This window comes from Miniopterus schreibersii (assembly GCF_964146895.1).
Source record: "Miniopterus schreibersii genome assembly, chromosome: 4".
NCBI classification, from domain to species: domain Eukaryota; kingdom Metazoa; phylum Chordata; class Mammalia; order Chiroptera; family Miniopteridae; genus Miniopterus; species Miniopterus schreibersii.
Window position 1 is genome coordinate 101,777,610 of NC_138105.1, and position 24,776 is coordinate 101,802,385.

Consider the following 24,776-nt stretch of genomic DNA (forward strand, 5'->3'; position numbering starts at 1 on the left):
CTGTGACAGCCGGGCCCCTGTCCCTTTTCCAGTGGAAGCCCACTTCAAACACAAGCCCTAGCAGAAGGCGGTCCTGGAGGCCGAGGACGTGGACCACTTGACGTGGCCGGCGAGGCGGCGGGGGCTGCACTGTGGGGTCTGCCGACAGAGGAAGCCAGACGTCCGGCCCCGGCCCCGAGGGGCAGCCCAGACACGGCTGGGGGCCTGAGCTGCAGCCACCAGGACCTGTTTCTCTAGAACCTCATTGTGGGCCGAACTGGCCTGACCTCCGACCCCGTCATGCTGCTGTCCCTCCCTCCCTCCCTGCTCACTGAGCACCCTTCCTGAGGGCCTGGCCGCCCAGACGCCCCTCACTGAGCCCCCTGCCACCACTCACCTGGGCAGGACCCGCCCGACGAGGCTGGACTGTGGGGACAGCGGGCGGCCTGCATGCCTCCCCGCGCCGCCCGCCTCCCCCAGCAAGCACTGAGTATCTGCCCTGGGGTCAGGGCCCCCACCTGGTGCCCCAGCCCAGCCCTCCAGGCTGCCTGCCCCGGCCCCTGGGGCCTCACATGCCCAGTTCAGGGCTCGGTGCTGCCCGGCGACCACCCCTTCCCCGGCCTGACCTTGCTGTCTTTGAACCCTTGGGATGATGGACTGAGCCCAGCTGACCCCGCTGTGCTGTCCTCGAGGAGTTGCAGCCCCGACTTCCCCAGGTGCCTTGGCTCCATGGCCCTTGCGGGGGTGGGGGTGGGGGTGGGGGTGACGGCACGTTCCAGAGGAGGGGGATGGCGTGGGCCCTTTCCCAGGAGGCCAGAGCCTGGCTGAGGTGGAGACACCTGCCAGATCACCTGGGTAGCCTCCAGCCGCCCCCCCTCCCCGTCCTGCCCAGCCATGACCCCCAAGGGAGCCTGGGTCCAGGAGTCCCCCACCCTGTGAAACATCCTGAAATATATGAGGCCCGGGTGTAGCTTCATCGGCGTGTTGGGAGACTGGTGGGGGGCTCTGGCCACCCCAGGAGGACCTGCCTACTGGCCTCTGACACAAGCCAGGAAAGGGGAAACACCCCAGGACCAGTGCCCAAGGGCCTTGGCCTAACTTCATGGGCCCAGCTCCCGTGCCTGTTACCCAGGTGTAGGTGGGGGGACTAGGGAGCCGTCCTCTCTCCCCCACTCTCCAACTGCTGGCCAGCTCAGACCAGTTGTAAACCTAGACTAGGGGTGCTGCAGAGGGCCCCCCATTCCTGCTAAGCTCAGCTAAATTGGCCAGGGCCGGGCCCTCCAGATGGCCAGGCTGGGGGTGAGGACAACCCCTGGGGAATGAACACGTCCTGCCCTGAGAGGTGCCCCAGCCCAGGGGGACTGCCAGTTTGCCCCTCTCCTTAGACCCCAGGCCGCTGCTGCAGCCACACTGGACACCGCCACCCACTCTCAGTGACAGACGAAGACTTGAGCCCAAGAGGCAGGAAGATCATTGGAGGGAAACCCTGAGGGGCCCTACCGTGCAGGTCAGGCTGCACCCCCTGCCCTCCTGGACTGACCTGGACCCTGCACCGAATCCAGAGGTGCAGGCACCGCTCTGCAAGTGCGTGTGCGTGAGCTTGTGTGTGTGCGAGCGACCGCACACCCATGTGTGGTGCCTGGAAACCGACAACCCTCACATTTCAGCAAGAAATGAGAGGACAGGGTTAGGACTGGGGGGGTAGGGGACTTGCCCACACAGGGCTGGTGGACAGCGCCACTCCATCCTGGTCCTCTGGCAGAGGGGTCAGTGCAGGCCCTGGGCAGGCAGCTGTCCTGGCCTTGGCCTCGTTGACCAAGTCCTGCTCACCAGGCCCCAAGGTGGAGGAAATGCAGGGACACACGGACAAACGCAGCCGGATGTCTGTTTCCAGGAAGTGTCTGCGCCACTTACAGACCCGAGGGGACTGCTGCAGGCCCGGTGCTGAGTGGTCAGGACAGTCAGCTGTGAGTAAACTGCACTCCTCCCAGCAGGAGGGTCACCGGGACCAAGCGAAGGTGGGACAGATCCCACGTGAAGGCGGCGCCTGTCCCACATGGCTGCTCAGCTGGCTTTAGTTCGTTGAGTTAATCCTGGGCACAGTCCCACATGAAAACCTGCATTCTACTCCAACTACCCCCAAACATATCCACCCGTCGGGTGTAATTCATGGTTTCAAACCGGGCAGGTCTGAGGGCATTGTGTTCAGACCCTACACACCACACTCCCATTCCCCACCATCATGCTCCCTGGAGAACCCCTGGTGCCTGCTGGGGGGGGGGCTCCAACCTCAGGGTGCAGGTCAGCGTCCACAACCACCGCGGCCCATCTCAGAAGCTGTGCCCTCAAACCTGTTGGCAGATTCGGTTTCTCCACACAAACGGAACGAGACTTCCCCACATGGCTCTGCTGCCTCCACTCCACCCGCCACGGTCACAGCCCCCCTCCCGGCTGGGGTTCACAGGTGTCTGTTCGGCAGCCCAGCCCCACAGCCCTGCCCCAGGAGCTCACTCAGAAAGGACCAGTGCTGCAAAGCCCAGTATAAAGAATTTATTTAAACTCAACAATTAACACAAGCCTCCCTTTAAATTCCATTTTTACAGTAAATAGTCTGTTTCGCTCCTTCCATGCATGATCACTGTGTATTAATCTACAACTCTCCTTTTAATTGTGAAAAAATAAAGTGTGTCCCATCTCAATCATCCCGGGAACATCTGGTAGAGCACGTGAGGAAGGACAGAGCTGCGCCGCTGGACGGGCTATTTGGTTAAGACCTAGACCGTCAGGTGGAAGGAATCGTCACCCATGGAATAAATATTGCATCAGAGGTGGAAGTCCTACAGCCTCCGGATGTCTGCACGGTGCCACAGCACAGATGTGGGTGTGGCTGCAGGCCGTGGCTTCTGGGATTTGGCACGGAGCAGCAGCCCAGGCCGCCACGGACGTCCACATGGGGTTGGCCCGACGGCAGCCACCCCCGACCCTGGTGCCTGTGTTGGCCCTTGGCACCCAAAGCAAACCAGAAACAAAGGACCGGGAGAGGGTGGTGGCACGCAAGCCTGTGCTTTATTGTGGGTCAATCTGAGGCCACGGCCACGGCCACGGCCGCCCCGCCGCCCTCAGCCAGTGCACACCAACAGACGCCGAACGTGCAGCTACCGCAGCCTCTGACCCGGAGCCAAGGTCCAGGGCTCACGCTCGGGACTGAGCCCCACCAGGCAGAGGGCCTCTTCATGCAGGTCCAGGGGTGGCGTCAGTCGAGCTCAATGGGGCTGCTGTCGTCCTGACTGTCCTCACCCTCCTGCTCCGAGGAGCCCATGAGGCTGCTCAGAAGGTTGCCTAGAAGCAAACGCACCATCAGAGGCCACACAGCTCCCCCACCCAGCAACCCCGCCTTCCCTGGTGCCACACGCCCAATGACACACCTAAGACCCTGGAGCCCACAGTCCCGCAGCGGGAATCTTCCCCAAGGAAACACATCTGGGAGCAAAGAAAATGCTAGGACGCTGGCTGCAGGACTGGGCTCAGGGCCTTGCCTTGTCATCAGTGAGGACACGGCCCAGCCACCAGGGAAGCGTGGAGAGTTGTCACTGAAACGTCATGAAGCCCAGGGTCACCCAGAGGGAAGGCTGCCAGCCACACGCACGGGACCTCACACAGTAGTCGGCCAGCTGCATCCAAGTTTCAAAGACCACATGTAAAAAATGTCAACTGCCATCACCGATGGGTGCTGTCACCACTGATAGTTTTCCTTTTGACTTTAATTTCCACCCAAAGAACTTATATCAATAGAAGCTCAAAGTTTAAAAAGTCCCCTTAAACCAACTGTATGGGGACGTGTACATGTGGAGACATGAACCACGCTCTGGACAGATGGTCATGAAGGTAAGACCTCGCTGACCTGCACCCACTGGGAGGTCAGTCCTTGTTCTGATGGAAAATACATGAGCAGACAGGACGCTGTGCTGAGGAGTGGTGTGGGGACCAAGCCCGACAGACACTACCACAGGAAGCTGACATGTCCCCGTCTCACTGGTGAGACAGCCCTCGGGGTGGGGAAGCTGCCCCCGGGTGCGAGTGTCCACTAGGCTATGTGGACATGTAACAAGTCAAACTTGTATAAAAAGAAACGGCTTTTAAAATCTCAGATGGGAAGACCTTTCTACGGAACACAATCTGTCAACAGCCGTCAAAATGACACAGCACTCACCTGCCCTGTCCCAGAGCCCCAGGAGGGGGGTGCTGTCTGGATTCAGATACACAGAGCAGCACCCCACCAGTGGCCCAGGGGAGTGTAACTCAGCCCTGTGGGATGAGTCCCTGCCTGGGCCTCCTGCTGCATCATCTGGAGCAGCCCCAGCCCCAGCGCTAAGAAGAACGAGGGGCAGTGAGTGTGTAGGACACAGCACTGCCTGTGCAGGAGGAGCCATCTGTGCCTCGAGTTCTTTCCAGAAGGAAGCTTAGGAAAATTTAATGCTGCCCAGCCTTCTAGGGTGCCCATCAAAAATAAAAGTTAAAGCCCAGCCAGGTGTGGCTCAATGGTTGCCATCGACCTAGGATCCAGGAGATCGCAGTTTGATTCCAGGTCAGGGTACACGTCCGGGTTGTGCGCTTGATCCCCCAGTAAGGGGGCATGCAGGAGGCAGCCAAGCAATGACTCGTCACTGATGTTTCTCTCTCCCTCTCTGAAATCAATAGATATTTTAAAAAAATATTAAGATCTTATTAGATTATAAAAACCACCTTAAATGAAGGGCTGTACTGTCCCTGCCTGTGTGCGGGGCAGAGGGTCATGTCTAAACTATGAAGGCAGGCGGCCCACATGGCAGCATGGATCGGGGCTGAGCCAGGCGTGGCAGGATATGGGCAGTGGCCTGGCCTCCAACACCTACCAAAACTAAATCACAATGAAACACACGCCCTGAAGAGACCCGTAGTAACAGGATCCCTTTCAAAACACCAGTGATGTTTTTTCCAGAAACAAAACGCCCTCACATTCATACAGAACCTCAAGGAAGCCAAACAGCCAAACCCCTTGAAAAAGAACCAGCCAGGCTCCTACGTCCTGGCTTCAAGGCCTCCAAAGCTACAGGAGGCACAGCTGCGTCCCGGCACAGAGACCAGGCGGGCAGGCGTGCAGACGAGGAGAGCCCACAAGGGAACCACATGGTTCAACCACTGCTGACAAGGGTGCCAAGGTCACTGAGTCGGGAAAGGACAGTCTGTCGGGAATGGTGCTGAGAACACTGGCGTCCACATGGAGTGGAGCTGGACTCTCACATGAGGACACCCACAGAGACGACTAGAAATGCCCCAGGGACCTACACGTAAGACTGAAGACCACAAAACGCTTAGCTGAAACGGGGAGGCTTCAGGACACTGGGCCAGGCAAGAGTACCTGGACTGTGCCACTGAAGGCATAAAAAATAAAGATAAGTTGTGGACTTCATGAAAATTTTGAAAATCTGTGCAGCAGAAGACACTATCAACAGAATAAAAGGACCATGGGGTGGGCAGGTACACAATGGTGGAGCAGAGAGGACGTCAGGCAGAACAGTGGTCACTGCAGGTTTGTCCAGACCCCAGAACCCACACCACCCAGAGCCAGGCTGCTGCCAACCATGGGCCTGGGTGACGAGGCATCAGTGTGGGCCACTGGTAATAAATGTCCACTCTGGTGGGGAGACTGCTCTGGGAAGCTATGTGCGGGGTACATGGTACACGGGAAACCTCTGAAACTGCCTCTTAATTTTGCTGTGAACCTAAAACTGCTTTAAAAAAGCCTTACAGGAAAAAAAAAAAAGGGAACCCACAGAATGGGAGAAAATATTTGCAAATTATGTATCTGATAAGGAATTAATATCCAGAAAATACAAAGAACTGAACCCAATTCAAAAAAGGTCAAATGACTGAGTGGACAGACACACAAATGGCCAAGGAGCATGTAAGACGATGCTGACCGCCCCACACCACCAGGAGGTGCCACTCACACCTGTTAGAGTGGCTGCGATCCAAACAGCAGGATGAGAACTGGGAGGACGGGGGAAGTGGGACCTCGTGCGCTACTGGTGGGAAGGTAACTGGTGCAGCCACCTGGATATGGTGTGGAGGGTCCTCAAAACATTCGGCACAAAACTAGCATGACCCAGCAGCTCCACATCAGGGTCTACACCCCAAGAACGGGAAGCAGGTCTCAAGCAGCCACTCACATCCCAACGCGCACAGCAGTGTCATAGCCAGGCTGCCAGTGGGAGCAGCCCAGGGCCCACCACGCGTGACCGGAGGCGCACAACACACACTGCAGTTATTTGGCCGTAAAAAGGAAATTGATGGCTGCCACAGCAGGGGTCAACCCCGAGGACAGCCTGTGAGTGAAGTAAACCAGACACAGGACACTCCTGGGTGATTATTCCACTGGTAGAAGCTGCTGGGAGACAGGAGGGAGGAGGGTGGGTGGCTGGGGACAGAGAGGTCCAGTTGGTGGTTGTGGCTGCACAATGTGAATGTACTTAATGCCCCTGAACGGCACACTTAGAAATGGTAAAAATGGCAAATGTTCTATGTATTTTACCACAATAAAAACCAAAAAGAGAGTCTAGCCTCCTTTCTGTGGCCCATGGAGAGGGAGCCTGGGTGATCAATGAGGGGGTGACAGGGCCCAGCAGCAAGGCAGAGACAAAGCCCGGGAAGGCGAGTGCCAGGCACCCCCCCATCAGGCCTTACCTAGCAAGCCTCCATAGGAAGATGTCTGCTTAGGTGGCACCCCAAAGAAGAGCTGTCCTATCCTGTCGAGGTACTGGTGGAGGCAAAGGCACACGGTGAGGAGCTGCTCGAGACCCCACGGGGACATGCCCCCAGTCCTCCCATCCGCCCTCAACAAAGGCGCCCCCCCCCCCCCCCCCCCGCAGCAGCAGCAGCAGCCCTCACCTCATTGTACATGGGGTCCCGCCGGAGGGATGGCTGGTACTGCTCACACAGCACCGTGAACACTGTCAGTTTGCCTCTGAAACAAGACAAGTGGGCACAGCTCTGGGGCACTGGAACCCAGAGCAAGCAGGACAGAGAAGCCACCCCCCCCCCACGAGCCTACATTCCCTGCCATGCACACACCTCCACATACCCCCACCTCCACACACACTCACCCGTCTACAGCTAAAAGCAGAAACCAGATGAAGTTGAGCAGTGGCTGCACGAATGGGGGGCCGTCCTCGATTGACGGGTGTTTCTGGGTGTATGTCGTGAACACCACGGATGCACTGCTTTTGTTTTTTAAACAGAGAAACCTGGAAATGAGAATATCCCAGTGCATGGGAATACAGAACATCTGCCGGCAAAAGCAGTCCCGTGTGGCTGTGGCCCCCTTCCCACAGCTGTGGCCCAGGGTGCACCACAGCAGAGGCCTCGAACTCTGGAGGGCCTCGAAGCCCTGTGCTCACACCAGCTGCCTGCCCGCTGGGCACAGCAGGCCTGTATTTTCACAACTTACAGTTGAAGAGAACTATGCTTGGGAGGTGACCTGTCCAAAGTCACCAGAGGTGTGAAGGGTGAGGGCTCTGCTTTCTCCACACACCTGTCAGCTATCTGCCTGGGTGAGCACAGTCAGCCCAGGGGCCAGTGGTCTGAGGCCCCAGGGGGAATGTCTCTGCAGTGGGGCAGGTTGAGGGCAGGTTGAGGTGCATGTGGCCACAATCGTACTTATTTATTTTTAATCCTCACCTGAGAATATTTTTTTCATTGCTTTTCAGAGTAGAAATGAGGAGGGAGGGAGGGAGGGAGGGAGGGAGAGGGAGTAGGGGAGGGGGGTGGGGGAGAGGGACACATTGGTTGGTTGCCTCCTGCACATGCCCCAGTATATATGTCTGTGTGTACATACATATATTTTAAAAATATATATCTATTGATTTTGGAGAAGGAAAGAGAGAGAAACATCAATGATGAGAGTGTCATTGATTGGCTGCCTCCTGCACGGCCCCAGCTGGGGATCTAGCCTGCAACCCGGGCAGGTGCCCTGACCAGGAATCGAACTACGATCTCCTGGATCCTAGGTTGATGCTCAGGGCCACAGTGGGGACATCACATGACTTCAGGTCACCCTCCCCGCGTGTCTGGGTTGGGGGACCCGTGTAAACAACCCCGACAGGCAGGGACAGCGGGCACTGGTTTTGGGGTACCTACTGTAGGACGGCCTGGGCCACAAACATGTCCACCTCACTGCGGAAGCCGCGGGATGTGGAGTACTCCACCAGCATGTTGGCGCACCCTTCCCCGTCGGCCGAGTGGAGGAAGTGGTATCGAGACTCACAGTAGTTCTGTTCTGCAAGGGGAGAAAGACCGTCAACACAGATGTGGCATAGGACCAGGACCTTTAGAGACCTGTACTCTCTTATGCCCCGACTCCCCTAATTTCACACTGCTCCCCCCACCATGACCCAGCGCTAACCGTGGGTGGTGCCAGTCCTGTTCACAGCAGGTTGGCCAGCACCTCACGGACTCCCTCAAGCTCTAAGGGTCCGATGCAAACTGCTGCGAGGGAAGGTGACTATGCTGAACTGACCTGGGTAGGCTCCTGGTGTCCCCACATCAACATTTATATTAGTTGAACCATAGGACACGGCCCATTGGGGACCCTTTTGACCTACACGAAGCAATTTCATGCAGATCTGACGAAATGGGATGCGAAAAACCCACCTGCCCAACACACAGGTGCCTGGGACCAGCTCAGATGCCCTGGGACCTGCAGAGCTGTTGACATACCGGTAGCTCCCCTAGCCAGGCCCATGGCCCCTATAGCACTCTTGAGTGCCAGGCATGGGCACAGAGCAGGCACTGGACAGAAACCCAGACCAAGGGCTGCACATCCTACCAGGAAGGGACCAAAGTCCTCGTGAGGACAAACCATGTGCAGTGGGACAGCAGTGAGCACTGCCGCACCAGGCTCCACCTCTGCCATGTCCCCAGCACGGGCCACACTGTCCTCACACAAAGTGGGATCACCTGGGGCTGATCAGGAACGCAGACTCAGGCCCTGAACCAGAACCTGCACCCTAACAGGGTTACAGACTCAGTCGTTGCTGATATGGGGAGGCTGGGGACTTTGGTCATGCTTTTAAAAATCAGACCATTTGAGCCCACTTACAATTAAATAGCCAGAAGTGCCCAGCACATAGCTGAGGTTAGAGGGAGGGAGTGTGCTACTAGAGCACCTGCAGCTCTGAATGCCTCTGAGAACCCTGGAATCGCTAAGTCTGGGCTGTGCCCTCTGCTTTGGAGCCACAGACATAGGCTGGGAAAAATGGTGCCAGATAAATGCCGGCTGGCAACACAGGTCTAACCGGAGTGACCCCAACTGGCCCTGCCGCTGGGGTCTAACCAGGGTGGCCCTCCTCCTCTTAGGACAAAACAAGAGCTGGGCTGGCCCCAGGAGTGGCTAGCACGATGGGAGAGGGACTCCTGGGCACCTGCAGTAATGAGACCACGGATGGGACTGTGGGCAGAGGGCTCACTAGTGGAGACAAGACAGACAGAAAATAAACGGGGCTATAAGCGAGGACGGGACCACCCAAGCAGCACCTGTGGGACAGACATCAACCCAAGGTCTAGGATGAGGAAGAGTCGGCCATGAGCACGAGGCAAAGGCCGAGCTCAGGAAGCGGGGCACTCACAGGGAACGTGTGGCCACGAGGAGGGAGCCTGTTGGCTGTCTTGGCCCAAAGGGCTCAGCGGCTATTTCTCAGTCACATTTCTTTCTTGGGTTGCAGTTGGGAGGGACCCAGCCACACCCTCTAAGTTTCCTTAACACTCTCGCCTTCGTGGTCTCTTAGATCTGACCCATTATTCTCATAATGTCCCTGTGGGGTGGGCGCAGAGCCAGCACCCATAGCAGGTGGGGACAGAGTGGAGGGTGCAGTTGGCCTCTGCCAGTGGCTGGCTTCTCAGTGGACTCTAGGACCTGGCATGCAGGGGCTGACGCTATTGGCAGATGAGACAAGGGAAGGGAGGAAGCTCTGGGGCCACCCTGGCTGGTCAAGCAGACAGTTGTCCAGTCCCACACACCAGTCAGCAGGCTGGTTCCTGTAGCTCCCATGAGCATAGGTCCCGATTACAAGGCTCGGCGCACGTGTCAGCAGAAAGCTGCCTCCAGCCTGCACCTGAGCTCCTGGCTTCAAATACATGAGGCTGAGCCTCCCTGCACCCACTCGGGGCATCCAGTGAGGACAGGAGCGCACTTGTCACCGCGCACAGCCAGGGCAAGGGGGCCCCAAAAGACTTGCCGAGGACGCAGGAATGCACAACTGCACACTGACCTCACAGGGCCCTTGGGGACACAGCTTTTTAATGCCCCACTGAAGAGCTGTCATTGCGGGCATTCAGCAGGTGCTCACCGAGGGCCTCCTCCTGTGCCTGAGTCACAGATCCGAGCTCAGGACCCACTAGAGCCCCACAGATGCTGAAGGAGGCGGCAAGGCACATGCTAAGGAGAGAGAGCAGCCACCAGGTGCTAGTCTGGGGAAGGGGTCCCAGAAAGGAGACCTGTGGTGGGAGGTGGGGGTCGTCTACTGGGACCTGAAGGCTGCATGGGGAAAAATGGGCCAGGCCCAGTGTAGCCAGCCCCTCCCACTGTCACTGTGCCAGCCTCACTGCTTCCGGTGCTTGGCCTTTGGCTACATGACTTAACCAAGAGGAGACTGAATGTGGAACACAGCCATTTACCTTCAGCAGACAAGAGAAAATCCAGCCCCCACGTATTATCTCACAGAGAAAACCTGGCCCTCATGAGGTGGCAGAGGCTCAATGATTAGAGAGAACAATCAGAAGCTGAGAGGTACAGAGTGGACACATGCTCCGTGCTTCTGAGCCCCATGCACACCACCTACCTCTCCACAGGGTGAGGGCCAGTAGCTGGTGCAGCCGGGGGTGGCCCAGCCTCCCGGAGCCTCCGCTGGACCACTTCAGGGCTCTAGACACAAAGGCCACTCTCTCCGGAGAATTCGGATCCATCAGACTAAACAGTTTAGCCAGATTTTCTAAAAACAACGCAAACAGACCTGTTTGGGGAGCACATCACGACCCCAGCTTTCTGCAGTGCACCCTGAGGAGTTTGTTAAAACAACATGGTTTCACGACAAGGTCAGCTGGCAGCGTTCTCGTGTGCCCCCCACGGGCCAGCCCTGCTCGGGACCACTCCCAACCATGCCCAGAGGAGCCCGCCTGGTGGTGGGAGCATAGCCCTGAGGGGCACCGGCAGCAGTGGGGCCTCCTCGCCGTCCCAGCAGTGCAAAGGGGCAGGTCCTGGGGACAGAACAGCACAGTGGCCTCCGTGTGCATGTGTGCACACATGTGTGAAGGGGACTGCTACATGAGACAACAGCCCCGAAACACTTGCATGAAGGAGCCTCGTGCATTGTGAGAAAGCCTCACCCAGCAGCTCCTCGGCTACCTCCACTTCCGCCTTCTCCAGCGACTCTAAGACCAGCATGGACAAGTCCGCAGCACTGTTTTGCTACACAACATGGACACAAACAATCGCATGGTTAGAAAGGAAGCTCTGTGCTCAGAAGACACAGCAAAGCAGCCCATATAACAGGCTCCCGGCCTGGGCGTGCGGTGCCCATGCCCAGACAGTGCTGGGGCCCCCACAGGAGCCCGGGACACTCCTATTCCAGCCCTCCAGCCCTGAGCAGAGAAGGCCTGGGGCCATGTTGGCTGCTCACCTGGCCATGGCTGAAGAAGAGCAGCGCTCCAGAGCACATGAGCTCCCGGGCCTCTGCGTGCTTGTTCTGAGACATGTACCTGCAGCAGAGGACAGAGAGCAAAGCGTCAGGTCCAGTCGCTCGCCAAGGGCAAGAGGTACGGTTTGGGAGGCTGAACGCTGAAGATCACAGGAAAGCTCATGAAGCAAGCAGTGCCCCTCCCACCAGCACCGACACAGGCTGTGTGGTTTCCTGAGTTGCCACCACCGAGTCCTGGCACCCTGCCCCCAGGGGTCTATCATGGCTCCAGGTGGGGATATTCCTTGACCCAACTCCCCCGGCCTGCACGGAGCACCCGCTGTCAGCAACACTGGCCTTCGGACCAGCACACCATGCCCCCTGCAGTGCCACGTCTGGGAACAGCATCAGCAGGACTCTGGGCAGGCCTAGGGGAGTCAGGGGAAGGGAACAGCAGAGGCTGGGTGACGACCCTCTTCAAGCACAGGCCCTGAGACGCTGGTAGGTGCTGCATGAAGGGGAGGGCGACGCCCCTCATCTGTCAGGGCAGAACCAAAGGTCAGGACTGCGCAGGGGATGGGGGAAAGCAGGAGCTCCGGGCTGAGGTCTCACTGGGGACAATACCCTCCGTCACTGTGCCGACTTTCTCAGCCTACCCCTCACTTCCCATGGGAGGCAATGGACCCCCCTTGTCCTGCATGGGTGCTCCACTCTGAATACATGTCACCAAGAACAGGACCTGGGAGTGGCTGGGGAAGAGGAGCCACCAGAGCCTAGCAGGTAACTGAACCGGACAAGACAGGGATGGTCTGCAGCAAACAAAGTGTCCAGGGATGCAGAGCAGCCTGAGAGAGAAATGGCAGGAAGCACCCAAAAGAGAGCATGCAGCTGTGTGTGGGCCCGCGAGGCAGTACCCAGAGCACCTGATTCACTGGCTATACGTGGATCCCAGTGACACAGAAAGAAGACAGCCAGGGAATCCATGAGTGCCTCCAGCCCCCATGGCTGTTCCAGTCACCACAGAAAAGGTCTTTCTTTCAAAAAGGCTCCACAGCAGACACCCCAGGAGAACACAGTCCCATCCTGCCATCAGCAGGCCCTCGGACTGCCTGGACACGGACATGAGAGGAGGTAGCTCGGAGGAAACCCTGCGCCTGCCGCAGGTCATCGCATGGCCTGTGTGTCTGCTGACTGTGACACGTCCCCCATCACACACACAAACACACACACGTGCACGTACACATATGCACACACAAACACGTACACACACATACATACATGGCCTAGTCCCAGCACTGCCACAGGAGCTCCAAAAAAACACCCAGGGACACAGCCCCATCTGTTCAGACCCACAGGGCCGTAGCATTTACCCTAAGTGACAATTACATCAGCCCGTCTCAGCTTATTCATGATACAACACTGGACTCTTCTACCTCACTCAGGTAGCAAGAGGCAATGTCTTAGAAATCCAGATGAGGGAAAGAGAAGTCCCGAAAGGCAGGTAAACCAGGTTCCTGGGACAATGGGGCTTGCTTTCAAGGGGGAGGGCAAGGGGTAGGGCAGCGGCTTGCAAACCCGGCTCCCCCCACCTGCCACATCCCCGGGCCACAGTGGTGGTGCCCTGAGGCCCAGGTGACCTGAACACAGTGTGGGCACCTGCCACCCTGGCGCCGCCCCCACACCGCAGCCCCAGAGGCGTAGGTAGCCCAGGTAAAACAAAAACTTGTGTATAGCACCACCTACTGGAAAACAGATGAATGACCTCTAACTACCAACCTGCTGACTTATAAAATCAATCCGGAACCTAAGTATGAAAAGTTGTTCACCACTTGAAACCAGCCAGCAGAAGTACAACCCATGAAACACCGTGAACAACAACAGTGACACAGCAACACAGAGAAAATGACAGGTCTCCAGAAACCAAGCTCACAATCACGAACAGTGACCTCATGGCGGACACAACAGCCATCATGGAGAAACAAGACACTAACGTGCAAGGCAGCCCAATGAGCTCAGGAACAAAACCACTGAGCAGAGCGGGCACCTGACCCGAGAGACTGAAACCATGAAGAACCAGAGAGACTCTGGAGCTGAGGAGCCCCACAGACTGGAAGATGCACTGGAGACAGCACACCACGTCGGGGAGCTAGAGAGCCCGAGGACAGATGGGTGGAAGAGAGCTACGGGACCTACCCGACTCCCGAGAAGGGCAACACAGGACAGCGGGATCCCAGGAGAGAGGGGGGAGAAATAATCAAGAGCTCCCCAAACCATTAGGCTGACAGAACACCTAATTATCTCAACGCCGAAAGAGCTTTTCCAAGACACATGTTAAAACTGTCAGAAATTAATGACAAAAAAAGTTCTCAAGGCAACCAAGGGGAAAAGCCGGTCACCGCCACAGGAAACCCCATCAGGTCATCGGCTTTCTCAGCAGAAACTCTACAGGCCAGGAGAGAGTAGAATGATATATTCAGCCAAGCTATCCTTTAGACATGGGGAGAAGTAACGGCTTTCCCACCGTGTGAGAGCTGCAGTGTGCACCACAAGAAATGCTGCAAGGAGCTCTCCTACCTGATGCAAAAAAACAAAAGCACACAAGACTTTAAGGTGACAGACAGACAGAAGCAGAAAATTACAGCTATAATTCAGAACAGTGTCAAACATTTAATCATAGCATAAAAGTGAAAGGGAAAAAGAGCATTAAAATAACTATAGCTGCTTTAATTTAGTGATGAATGAATATAAGAGATAATCTGTGACGGGAGGAGGAAATGGGTGAGCTCGTAAAGGCAAATGAAGAAAAGAAGCTATCAGAAGAAAAAGACCTCTTTTCTCTGTGAGACGTGCTATACAAACCTCACAGTAACCACAAAACAAATATCCAGAGCTGAGACATGAAATGTGAAAAAAGAGAAAACAGGATTAACGTCAGAAAAAACCACCAACCTGAAGTAGCAGATGAAACCCAACGGGAAAGAAACAGGGAGACATGGAGCAACCAGACAACAGAAGATAAATTGGCTGTAGTGAGTCCTCACACTCAACTATCACCCTAAATGCAAACAGAATGACCTCTCTGGCCACAAGGCAGAGTGGCTGGATGGACTAAGAAACAAGACCCACCTACATGCTGCCTTCAGGACACCATCTCAACTCCAAAGGCAAACATAGACTCAAAGCGAAGGGTGGAAGGTGATACCCCAAGCAAATGGTGTCCAGAAGAAAGCAGGCACAGCCATACGTATATCAGACAAAATAAACTTCAGATCAAAAAAGGTAAAGAGACAAAGATGGACATTTTATACTGAGAAGGGAACAATCCATCAAGTTGAAATAACATTTGTTAATATATATGTACCCAACGTAGAAGCACCAAAATACAGGAAGCAATGACTAACAGTCATAAAGGTAGAACTAGACAGCAACATATAACAGTAGGAGACTTGACTTTACGCCCCCACCAATGGATAGATCACCCAGGTAGAAAATCAGTAAGAAAACTACAGCCTTAAGTGACACATTTGGCCAAATGGACTTAATACTATGGCACAACTATTGCGTCAATGAAAAAATAAAGGAAGAAACCAAAGACACACAGAGACCAATGAAAATGAGAATACGACATATGAAAATCTTTGGGATGCAGCAAAAGCGGTACTAAGAGGCAAGTTTATAGCAATACGGGCCTATCTCAGGAAGAGGAACACTGTCAAATAAATGATTTAACGGTACACCTTAGGGAAATGGGAAGAGAACAAATGAAGCCCAAAGGACAAAGGCAGAAGGAAGGAAACAAAAATCAGAGCACAAATAAATGAAATAGAAACAGAAAAGATTAGTGAAACAAAGAGCTGGTTCTTTAAAAAGAAAGAGAATTGACAAATGTTTAGCCAGACTCACTAAGGAAAAAGAGAGCAACTGGAATAAATAAAATCAGAAGTGAAAAAGACATTACGACGGGTACCGAGAGTACAAGGGTCAGGAGAGACCACTGTGAGAGACCATGTGCTGCAGGCTGACAGCCCAGAGCGTACTAATTCTTAGACTCCCACAGCATTCCTGGGTTAAATCCTGAAGAGACAGAAAACCTGAACACACCAATCACTAGTAAGGGAACTGAAACAGTAATCAAAAGCCTCTCAAAAATCAGAAACCCAGAACCAGATGGCCTCACTGGTGAACTCCACCAGAGAAGACTTAATACCTACTCTTCTCAAACTCTTTCAAAAAATTGAGGAGAGGAGAAAACAAGATGGCAGCGTAAGTAACAGCTGCAACCACCGCCTCCCACAACCACATCAAAATTACAACTAAAATACAGAACCACCGTCACTCAGAACCTCCTGAAATCTGGCTGAACAGAAGCCCCACAACCAGGGAACTGAAGCAGCACCGAGACCGGTAGGTGGGGCGGAAACATGGGCGGATCGGGACTGAATTCGAGACTTGCCACGGTTTAAACCTGGGAGGGACATCTCTGCGGAGGACGTTTCCAGAGGAGCGAGGGGTCCCAGCCCCACTGCAGGCCCCCAGCCCAGGGCTCCAGGGCCAGGAAGAGACGTCCCCACAACTTCGGGCTATGAAAACCAGCGGGACTGTGGCTGAGGGTCCCGGAGTCACAGGCTTTCCTCTTAATGGGCCAGGGCACAAACTCACTCAGAGGCGCTCCCTGTGAGCCCCAGCGCCAGGCAGCAGCTTGAAAGGAACCTGGGACATTTGGGGAGGAACTAACCTGCTCGAAATTGGGGCGAGAGGTGGAGGGGCAGCTTTCTCCCAGGCAGAAGAGCTGGGAGAAGCCATTGCTCCTTTGGTAAGTCCTTCCCACACAGCCGGCAGGCAGGTGCCATATTTGAATCGCCAGCACCTGACTCTCACCTTTGGCCCCACCCCTCCCCACCTGCAAGCTCATCCAAGCCGTTTCCAGTGGCTTTTCTATGCAAGTAACCTCTGGAGCCTCATGCTTAGGACTTTCTTAAAATCTCTCAAGCAGCAGCGGGCCCCATACAGCTTGATAAGTGGCCCCAGGCCTGGCACTAGTGGCAGCTGCATTGGTTCATAGCTTGGCCTCTCCTGGGCTCCTCCAAGCCCAGCACAAGTAGCAGCCAACTACGGTTTGCTGTGTAGCTCATGTTGGGTGGCCCTGGGCAAGGCACTGGCAGAGGCTGACTTTGCACCTTCCCGGAGGCCCCAGAGACAGTGCACCTGGTGGTCAAACTCAACCATACTGGATTACAACCCTACCACATCCATGAGTGACACTCAAGGGGCACACTTGGTGAACACCAAAGCTCCACTGAAGTAAATCCTGCTCCATAGGGGTGTCTCCAGCACAGCAGCTCTTTGGCTGTAGTTGCAGTTGGTCCTCACAGCTGATCGGCCTGGGGGTCAGTTCCTCCCAGGAACACCAACAGCAACCAAGGCTCAACTACAAGAGGACAGTACACACAGCCCACACAAGGGAGCACCTGGAAGGCCCAGCTCAGGTGACTGAGGAGGCTGAGCCAACGGACCCTACAGGACACCTACTACACAAAGCCACTCTACAAATTCCAGGACACATAGCAGCTTTACCTAATACATAGAAACAAACACCTGGAAGCAGCCAAAATGTGGAGGCAAAGAAACATGTCACAAAGGAAAGAACAAAAATCTCTAGAAGAGGAACTAAATGAAATAGATCCAAGCAAGCTAACAGTTACAGAGTTCAGAATTTTGTTTATAAGGATGTTTAAGCATACTATTAGGGAAATAACTGAGAAAATCGATAACATAATAAAGTACCAATTTGAAATGAAGGCTACAGGAACTGAAATGAATAATAATCTACATGGAACCAACAGCAGAGTAGAGGACGCTGAGAATCAAATCAGCAATTTGGAACATGAGGATACAGAAAACACCCAACCAGAAGAGCAAAAAGAAAAAAGAATCCAGAAATATAAAAATAGTATAAGGGGCCTCTGGGACAACTCCAAGAGGCCCAACATTCGTATTATTGGGGTGCCAGAAGGGGAAGAAAGAGACCAAGAAATTGAAAACTTATTTGAAAAAATAATTACAGAAAACTTCCCCTACCTGGGGAAAGAAACAGACTTACAAGTCCAGGAATCACAGAGGGTTCCAAACAAGAGGAACCCAAAGAGGCCCACAGCAAGACACATCGTAATTAAAATGCCTAAGGTTAAAGACAAAGAGAGAATCTTAAAAGCAGCAAGAGAAAAGCAGTTAGTTACCTACAAGGGAGCACCCATACGACTGTCAGCTGATTTCTCAACAGAACCCTTGCAGGCCAGAAGGGAGTGGCAAGAAATATTCAAAGGGATGAAAAACATGGAACTACAACCAAGATTGCTCTACCCAGTAAAGCTATCATTTAGAATTGAAGGTCAGATAAAGAGCTTCTCAAACAAGGAAAAGCTAAAGGAATTCATCACCACCAGACCAGCACTACAGGAAAAGCTGAAGTCTTCTTTAAGAAGCAGCTAATGAACAAAAGAATCTGACGAACTAAATAGATCCAGAGACACTGAAGCATGCAACAGACGATCATATTTCAGAGGAAAGAGAGAAGGGGGGTGGAGGGTGGGAAGAGATTAACCAAAGAAGTTATATGCATATATGCATAACCCATGGACACAGTTAATAACGGGGTGAAGGCCTGGGGAGGGGGTGGGAGCAAAGTGGAGGGGGTTAATTGGGGGGGGGGAAATGGGACACCTGTAATACTCTCAACAATAAAGATAAATTAAAAAAAAAAAAAAAAAAGAATGGGGGGAAAAAAAAGTAGCAGATGTAAAAAGAGGGTAACCAAAGAAAGTGGAAGGGTGGGGAAACAAACAAAGAAATTGAGGAGGGATCGCCTAACTCATTTTATGAGGCCAACATTATCCTGATAACAAAACCTGGCAAAGACAGCATACACACACAAAATTACAGGCCTGTATCTCAGATGAGCATGGATACAAAAGTCTTCAACAAAACACTAGCAAACTGAACACAACAATACATTAAAAGGACCGTGAGGCTCTGCCTCCTGGGAGCATGCCCTCGCCTTTCCCTCCCCCCGCCCTCCAGGCGCAGCACCATTGCCTTCCTCACCCCCAACCTTCAAGGGCCCTTCCTTTACCTCTATAACTGGTTTCCTAAGTCCATTTCTTCTAGGAATTACTTTTTCTACTTCTGTGATTTACCAAATAAGTGCTCTCTTATAGTTTGAAAAATAACTAAATAAAATAAACAAACGAGTAAGGAAATAAAAGGATCACATAGCATGACCAGCGGGACTCACCCAGGGATGGAAGGGATGGTTCCTCACTTGTAAACCAATCGGCAGGATTCACCACAAGGACAGCAAAGGGTAAAATCACATGAGCATCTCAACAGACACAGGAAAGCGTCTGACACGGCACCCACGTATGACAAAACCTCTCCATAAAACAGAGGTGCAGAAGGCAGGTGCCCAACATAATAAAGACCACACATGAGAAACCCACAGCTAACCTCATACTCCACGGAGAATACTGAAAGCTTTTCCTCTAAGATCAGGAACAAGACAAGGATGCCCACTCTCACCACTGTGATCCAACTAGCACTGGAAGTTGCAGCCACAGCAATCAGGAAAGAGAAAGAAATAAAGGCAACCAAATTGGAAAGAATGAATTAAAACTTGCCACTATTTGCAGATGACATAATTTTATATATAAAAGACCTAAAGACTCTATTAAAGAGCTATTAAAACTAATAAACAAATACAGTCAAGTGGCAAATACGAAAACAACATGCAAAAACCAGCTGCACTTCTGAAACTATCAGAAAACATAAATTAAGAAAACAATCCCATTTATAATCACAACAAAAAGAATGAAACACCTAAGAATAAATCTAACCAAGGAGGTGACGGGCCTGTCCAATGAAAACTTAAGACACTGATAAAAGAAACAGAAGACACCAAGAAATGGAGAAAAATTCTGTGCTCATGGATTGAAAGAATCGACACTGTTAAAATGTCCATATTGCCCAAAGCAATCTATAGATTTAATGCAATCCCTACCAAAATCCCAATGGCATTTTTCACAGAAATAGAACAAATAATCCTAAAGTTTGCATGGAACCACAGAAGACCCCAAATAGCCACAGCAATCCTGAAGAAAGAAAAAGCCAGAGGCTCACATTCCCTGATTTCAAACTATTCTACAAAGCTACAATGATCAAAACAGTGTGGCACTGGTAGGAAAACAGACAGACCAACGGAACAAAATCAAGAGCCCAGAAATCAACCCACACATATATGGGCAACTGATTTATGACAAAGGAGCCAAGAATATACAGTGGACAAAGGACAGTCTCTTCAATAAGGAGTGTTGGGAAAACAGGGCAGCCTCATGAAAAAGAATGAAACTAGGCTGCTCTCTGACACCATCCACAAAGATCTACTCAAAATGGATTAAAGATTTGAATGTAAGACCTGAAACAATGAGATACCTAGAAGAAAACGTAGGTGCCAAGCTTCTAGACATCGGCCTCAGTGTGGTTTTTGTGAATTAAACTCCAATGGCAAAGGAAACAAAAGCAAACAAGTAGGACCACATCAAACTAAAAAGCTTCTGCAAAGAAAAGGGACCATTAACAAAACAAAAAGGCAACCAACTGAATGAGAGAAAATATTTACAAATCATGTAATCTGATAAGGGATTACGATCCAAAAAACTCATACAACACAACAACAAAAAACCCAATTTTAAAATGGGTATAAGTTCTGTATAGATGTTTTTCCAAGAAAGGTATAGAGACGGCCAACAAGCACACAGAAAGATGGTCAACGTTGTGATTAGGAAAATGCAAATCAAAACCACCATGAGACACCACCTGACACCTGCAAGAATGGCTGTCATCAAGAAGAAATAACAAATTTTGGTAAGGATGTGGAGAAGAGGGAACCCTGTGCACTGCCAGTGGGAATGTAAATTGGTGTAGCCACTGTGGAAAAGAGTATGAAATTTCCTCAAAAAAATTAAAAATAGAGCTACCACATGACCCAGCAATCCCTCTTCTGGGTATTTATCCAAAGAACATGAAAACATTAACTGGAAAAGATACATGCACCTATGTCCACTGCAGCGTTATTTGCAGTAGCCAAGACATGGAAGCAGCTCAAGTGCCTGTCGGTGGATGTATGGACTTTAAAGCAGCTGTGTGCTGGCCCTGGCCGGGTGGCTCAGTTGGTCAGAGCGTCATCCTGAGGCACCGATGTTGCAGGTTCAATCCCTGGTCAGGGCACATTCAAGAATCAACCAATGTTGCACACATAGTGGAACAACACATCGAATTCTCTAAAATCAATAAAAAATAAATCAAAAAGAATCTGTGGTGCATATGTACAATGGAGTATCACTCGGCAATAAAAATGAAACCTTGCCATTTCTGATAGCATGGACGGACCTAGAGGCTATCATACTAAGTGACATGAGCCAGAAAGAGAAAGACAAATACCATATGACTTCACTCATACGTGGAATCTAAAAACCCAGTGAACAAAACAAACGAACTCACAGGTACTGAGAACTACACTGACAGTCACCCCAGGAGAGGGGGCCAGTGCAAACTGGGTGAAGGGGTCACACGTGTGGTCACTTAGGAAGGAGACCAGGCTGGGTGGCTAGCTCGCTGTAGAGGTCACAGATGTCAAATTATAACGGTGTACATCTGAATTTATGTTTTAACCACTGTTACCTCAATAAATTTAATTTTTTAAAAAACGACTATGTGTGTCAAATGAAGACAGACAGAGGCACGTGAAAAATCTCAGCTATCCGATGCCGCTCGAGGCTCCAGTCACCCCGAGAGTCACCCGGAACACAGTGTGAACCGTAGAGGCACAGGTGCCAGCCCTCACCACTCCTGTAGGGAAAGTTCAAGGGTTGCAGAGAATGCATGGCCTAAGGTTTTCTTTTTAAAAATTTCTTCAATTTAAGAGGCAAAACAAGGTTATGGGCCACAATCAACCATCAACACCAACCTTAGAAAGGCCCCGGGGCTGGAAGACCTGATTTCAGGCCCAGGCCTGCAAGGAGGTTCCTTGAGGTGATGAGGCATCCTGGCCACCCCACAGGACAGCCTCCGAAGCCATGGGAGTGATTTGACAGATTATTAATTACCCAGGGAGACAGCCCGCTGCCTCCAGGGCTGGGACTGAGCCTCCAGCAGAACCAGCTGGACCAGAGACCATGCCCACACCTGTGGTCACCCCTCCACGCCATGCCCATCGGCTGGGTTGCCCAATTCCTTCGCCTCTGCTCCTCAAACTGCGGTGGGATATGACGTCAGTGAATTAAAATAGCAAGCCTGTTAAGTTCACCCAGTCGGGCGCGGGCAGTCAGACTGCAGTCCATCCACACAATGGGCTACTACTCAGCGATAAAAATGAACCGGCACGCACTGGAGTGAAGCTTGAAATAATCACGCTGAGGGAATGAAAAATGTCAGATAAAACGCTAGGAAATGCAAGTCAGCCTGCGGTGACAGAGGTCAGTGGTGGCCGGGGGCGGGGGCGAGACTGTCAAGGCTGAAGAGAAAACCTCTACAGGTGATGGGTATTTTCAGTACCTTGACTGGTGATTGCTGACATGTGAAAGCTCATCCAATCAAGCATTTTATGTGAATGCTTACTAGGTACATGCAGGCATTTGTTTGTAGGAAGACATTAAGATTAGAATAAGGTGGTGAATCTGACTTCTTGCGGAGCTGCACGCCGCGGAGGGCTCCACCCAGGGCGGGAAGTCGGTCTGAACGTGGGCCGTACCCGAGAGGGGCAGGGGCGGCTCCAACCCGTTTCAGCGGGGCCTCCTGGGCCACGACAGCCACCGCCGACTGGGCCCCGGCCAGGCCGCCGGCGGACGGCCTACTGCCCGTGACCCCTGACCGCGTGCGGGAGCTCCGAGCGCCCAGGAGCCAGGGCGCAGGGCGGGCAGGAAAGCGGGCCGGGCGGAGGCGGGCTGGTGGCGAGCCCGAGTGTTCACCACCCTCCCCCAGGCCAGTCCCGAGCGGACCCTGGACCGAGGGACTCGCCGCTTCGAGGCCAGTCACGTTCCTCACAGGCAGTCACCGCAGAACCGCCCGAGGCGAGGCGCGCCGCTTGTTCCGGGAGGGCCCGGTTTGCTAACCCCCGCTGCCAACCACCGCGAATCCTCAGGAACGGCCGGGGCCAGGCAGAACCCTGAGGCTACAGGGGCTGGGCCCGGGGGCGGCTGGAGTCCAGTCAGCGCCCACTCACAGCCGCGGTCCCCCCGCCGCGCTCACTCCGAACATGGCCGGGCCGACGGGAGCCGAGGCGGGGAGCCCCGAGCCCCCGCTGCCCGGCGCCGGGCGCCCGGCCGTTCAGAGGGAAAGTTTAAGCCGGGCCCCGCGGGCAGAGGCAGCGCGGCCCTGGGCGCCGGGGGGAAGGGCGCTCCGTGCGTGGCCAGTCTCCTGCCCGAGCCGCAGGGCGCCCGGAACGTGTCCGTCCCAGGAGTGGGGCCGCACGTGGAAGCCCTCGCAGCGTCGCGGCACCAGCCCCGTGGGGCCGCGCGAGCCCCCCCGAAAAGGGCACGTTAGCCTGGCTCACGCCACCCGGAGTCGGGACCCACGGCCGTCACGAGCGGCCGGCCCCTCGGCCCACGTGGCCCGCGGGCAGCCCCCGGCGGCGCAGGTGCAGCAGCCGCAGCGGGCGGCGGCGCAGCCGCCCCGGGAAGGACGCCGCGCGGGCGGGCGAGGGCGACACGCCGGCGGCCCGCCCGGCGGGGACCGCGGTGCTTCCGTGGGGCTTCGCCCCCCACGGCGCGGCCCGCGGGGACCCGCCAGCCGGGCGGGAGGGGCCGAGGGGCGCCGACCCTCCGCGCCGCCCGGCCGCCCGCTCGCCCGCCACGGCGACGGGCAGCGGCGCGGGCCAATGGGAGGCGGGGGGCGGGGCGCGGGCCTGGGCCGGGCGGCTACCTGAAGAAGAGGGTCCGGTACATCTGGTGCGCCTCGTAGTAGTCGCCCTTCTCGACGCTGGCGCGCAGCTTGCCCTCCACGCGCTGGACGCCTCCGCGGTTGCGGGCGCCGTTCCGGGCGCTCTCCTGCTCGGCCATCGCCGCCGTCGCCGCCATCGGGCCGGCGCTCCGCGCAGGGCTGACGCTGTCGCAGGCGCGGTCGGCAGCGCCTCTCGGCTTCCGTCCCGGCGGCCGCCCCACGTCCTCTACGGTGGCCCGCGAGCAGCTGCGCGCGGCTGGGGGCGGGCGCGCCTGCGGCGGCCACGTGACCGCGGGGTGGGCCGCAAGGGGGCGACCACGTGACGCGGGCGAGCCCGGAGCCTGGGGCGACCACGTGACCTCGCGGCGCGCTGACGCCACAACGGCGGCCGGTGGCGCGGGGGGCGGGGCGGGGCGACCCTGGGCGGCGATTGTTGACGTCGGGAGCGGGCGGGAGGGGAGCGGCTCAGCCGGTCCCGGGCCGAGGCTCCGGGCGGCGCCGGGCGGTCCAGGGCCAGGCCCGGCCGCGGCAACTCGGCCGGCGGGTCGGGCGTCCTGAGGCCCGGGCTGCGGAGCGGGCGGGCGCCGCGCACGGGCGCCCCTCTGGGCGGGGAGGCCGACCGGGCGCGAGACGCCCCGCGCGGGCCTGCGCCCCGAGTCGCCCTCCAAGGGAGGCGGCAGTGGGTCCGTGAGCCCCGCGGGGGCCGCGCGGCCTCGCCTGCTCGCGGGCGGGGCGAGGGCCCGGGAGAGGGCGGCTCCCCTCGGCCCGCAGGCGGCCCGGCCCAGGGCCAGGCGGGCCTCGTCGGGGAGGGTCGGCCTCGGGCGCGGCTGCCCCCCGACCGCCTTAGTTGGAGGGGTCCCCAGCGCCCCCTGCCGGCCGCGCCGAGCTCGCCAGGCCGCCGGGCCGAGCCGCGGGGCGGGGCGGGGCAGGTGCGCCAGGTGGGCGCGCACACCTGCTGCCGAATGGAAACCAGGCGGCGGGTGGGGCGCCCCTGCGGCTCTGCCTCTCGCAGGGCCCCGCGCAGCAGGTGCTCGGCGCACAGGTGGGCCCGCCGGCGATAAGCCGCGTGCCGCGCTCGCAGCCCGACCCTCTGCCCCAGCC

General features: G+C 55.2%; 2 protein-coding genes across 5 annotated transcripts in view; one reads left to right on the top strand and one right to left on the bottom strand.

The window, feature by feature from the left end:
* Positions 1 to 2,520, top strand: part of ADAP1 (ArfGAP with dual PH domains 1) — a 35,188-nt gene extending 32,668 nt beyond the window's left edge. For 2 of the 3 annotated variants that reach the window (XM_081135078.1, XM_081135080.1), the window contains exon 11: positions 33 to 2,520. In XM_081135078.1, the coding sequence (XP_080991204.1) occupies positions 33 to 61 (29 nt within the window). In that variant the 3' untranslated portion in view covers positions 62 to 2,520. The remainder of the gene's footprint in view (positions 1 to 32) is intronic. The other variant, XM_081135079.1, reaches the window with a different exon arrangement.
* On the bottom strand, positions 2,515 to 23,906 carry GET4 (guided entry of tail-anchored proteins factor 4). 2 transcript variants are annotated; one of them, XM_081135082.1, is made up of 9 exons: positions 23,658 to 23,906; positions 11,691 to 11,769; positions 11,398 to 11,479; positions 10,854 to 11,003; positions 8,155 to 8,293; positions 7,122 to 7,262; positions 6,907 to 6,982; positions 6,703 to 6,775; positions 2,515 to 3,318 (listed from the first exon to the last, which is right to left on the bottom strand). In XM_081135082.1, the coding sequence occupies exons 1-9, from the start codon at positions 23,810 to 23,812 to the stop codon at positions 3,233 to 3,235; spliced, it is 981 nt and encodes a 326-aa protein (XP_080991208.1). In that variant the 5' UTR covers positions 23,813 to 23,906; the 3' UTR covers positions 2,515 to 3,232. The 2 variants fall into 2 exon arrangements, with proteins under 2 accessions (XP_080991208.1, XP_080991207.1); XM_081135081.1 differs by lacking the exon at positions 23,658 to 23,906 and adding an exon at positions 22,293 to 23,309.
* Between the last annotated feature and the right edge of the window lie 870 nt (positions 23,907 to 24,776).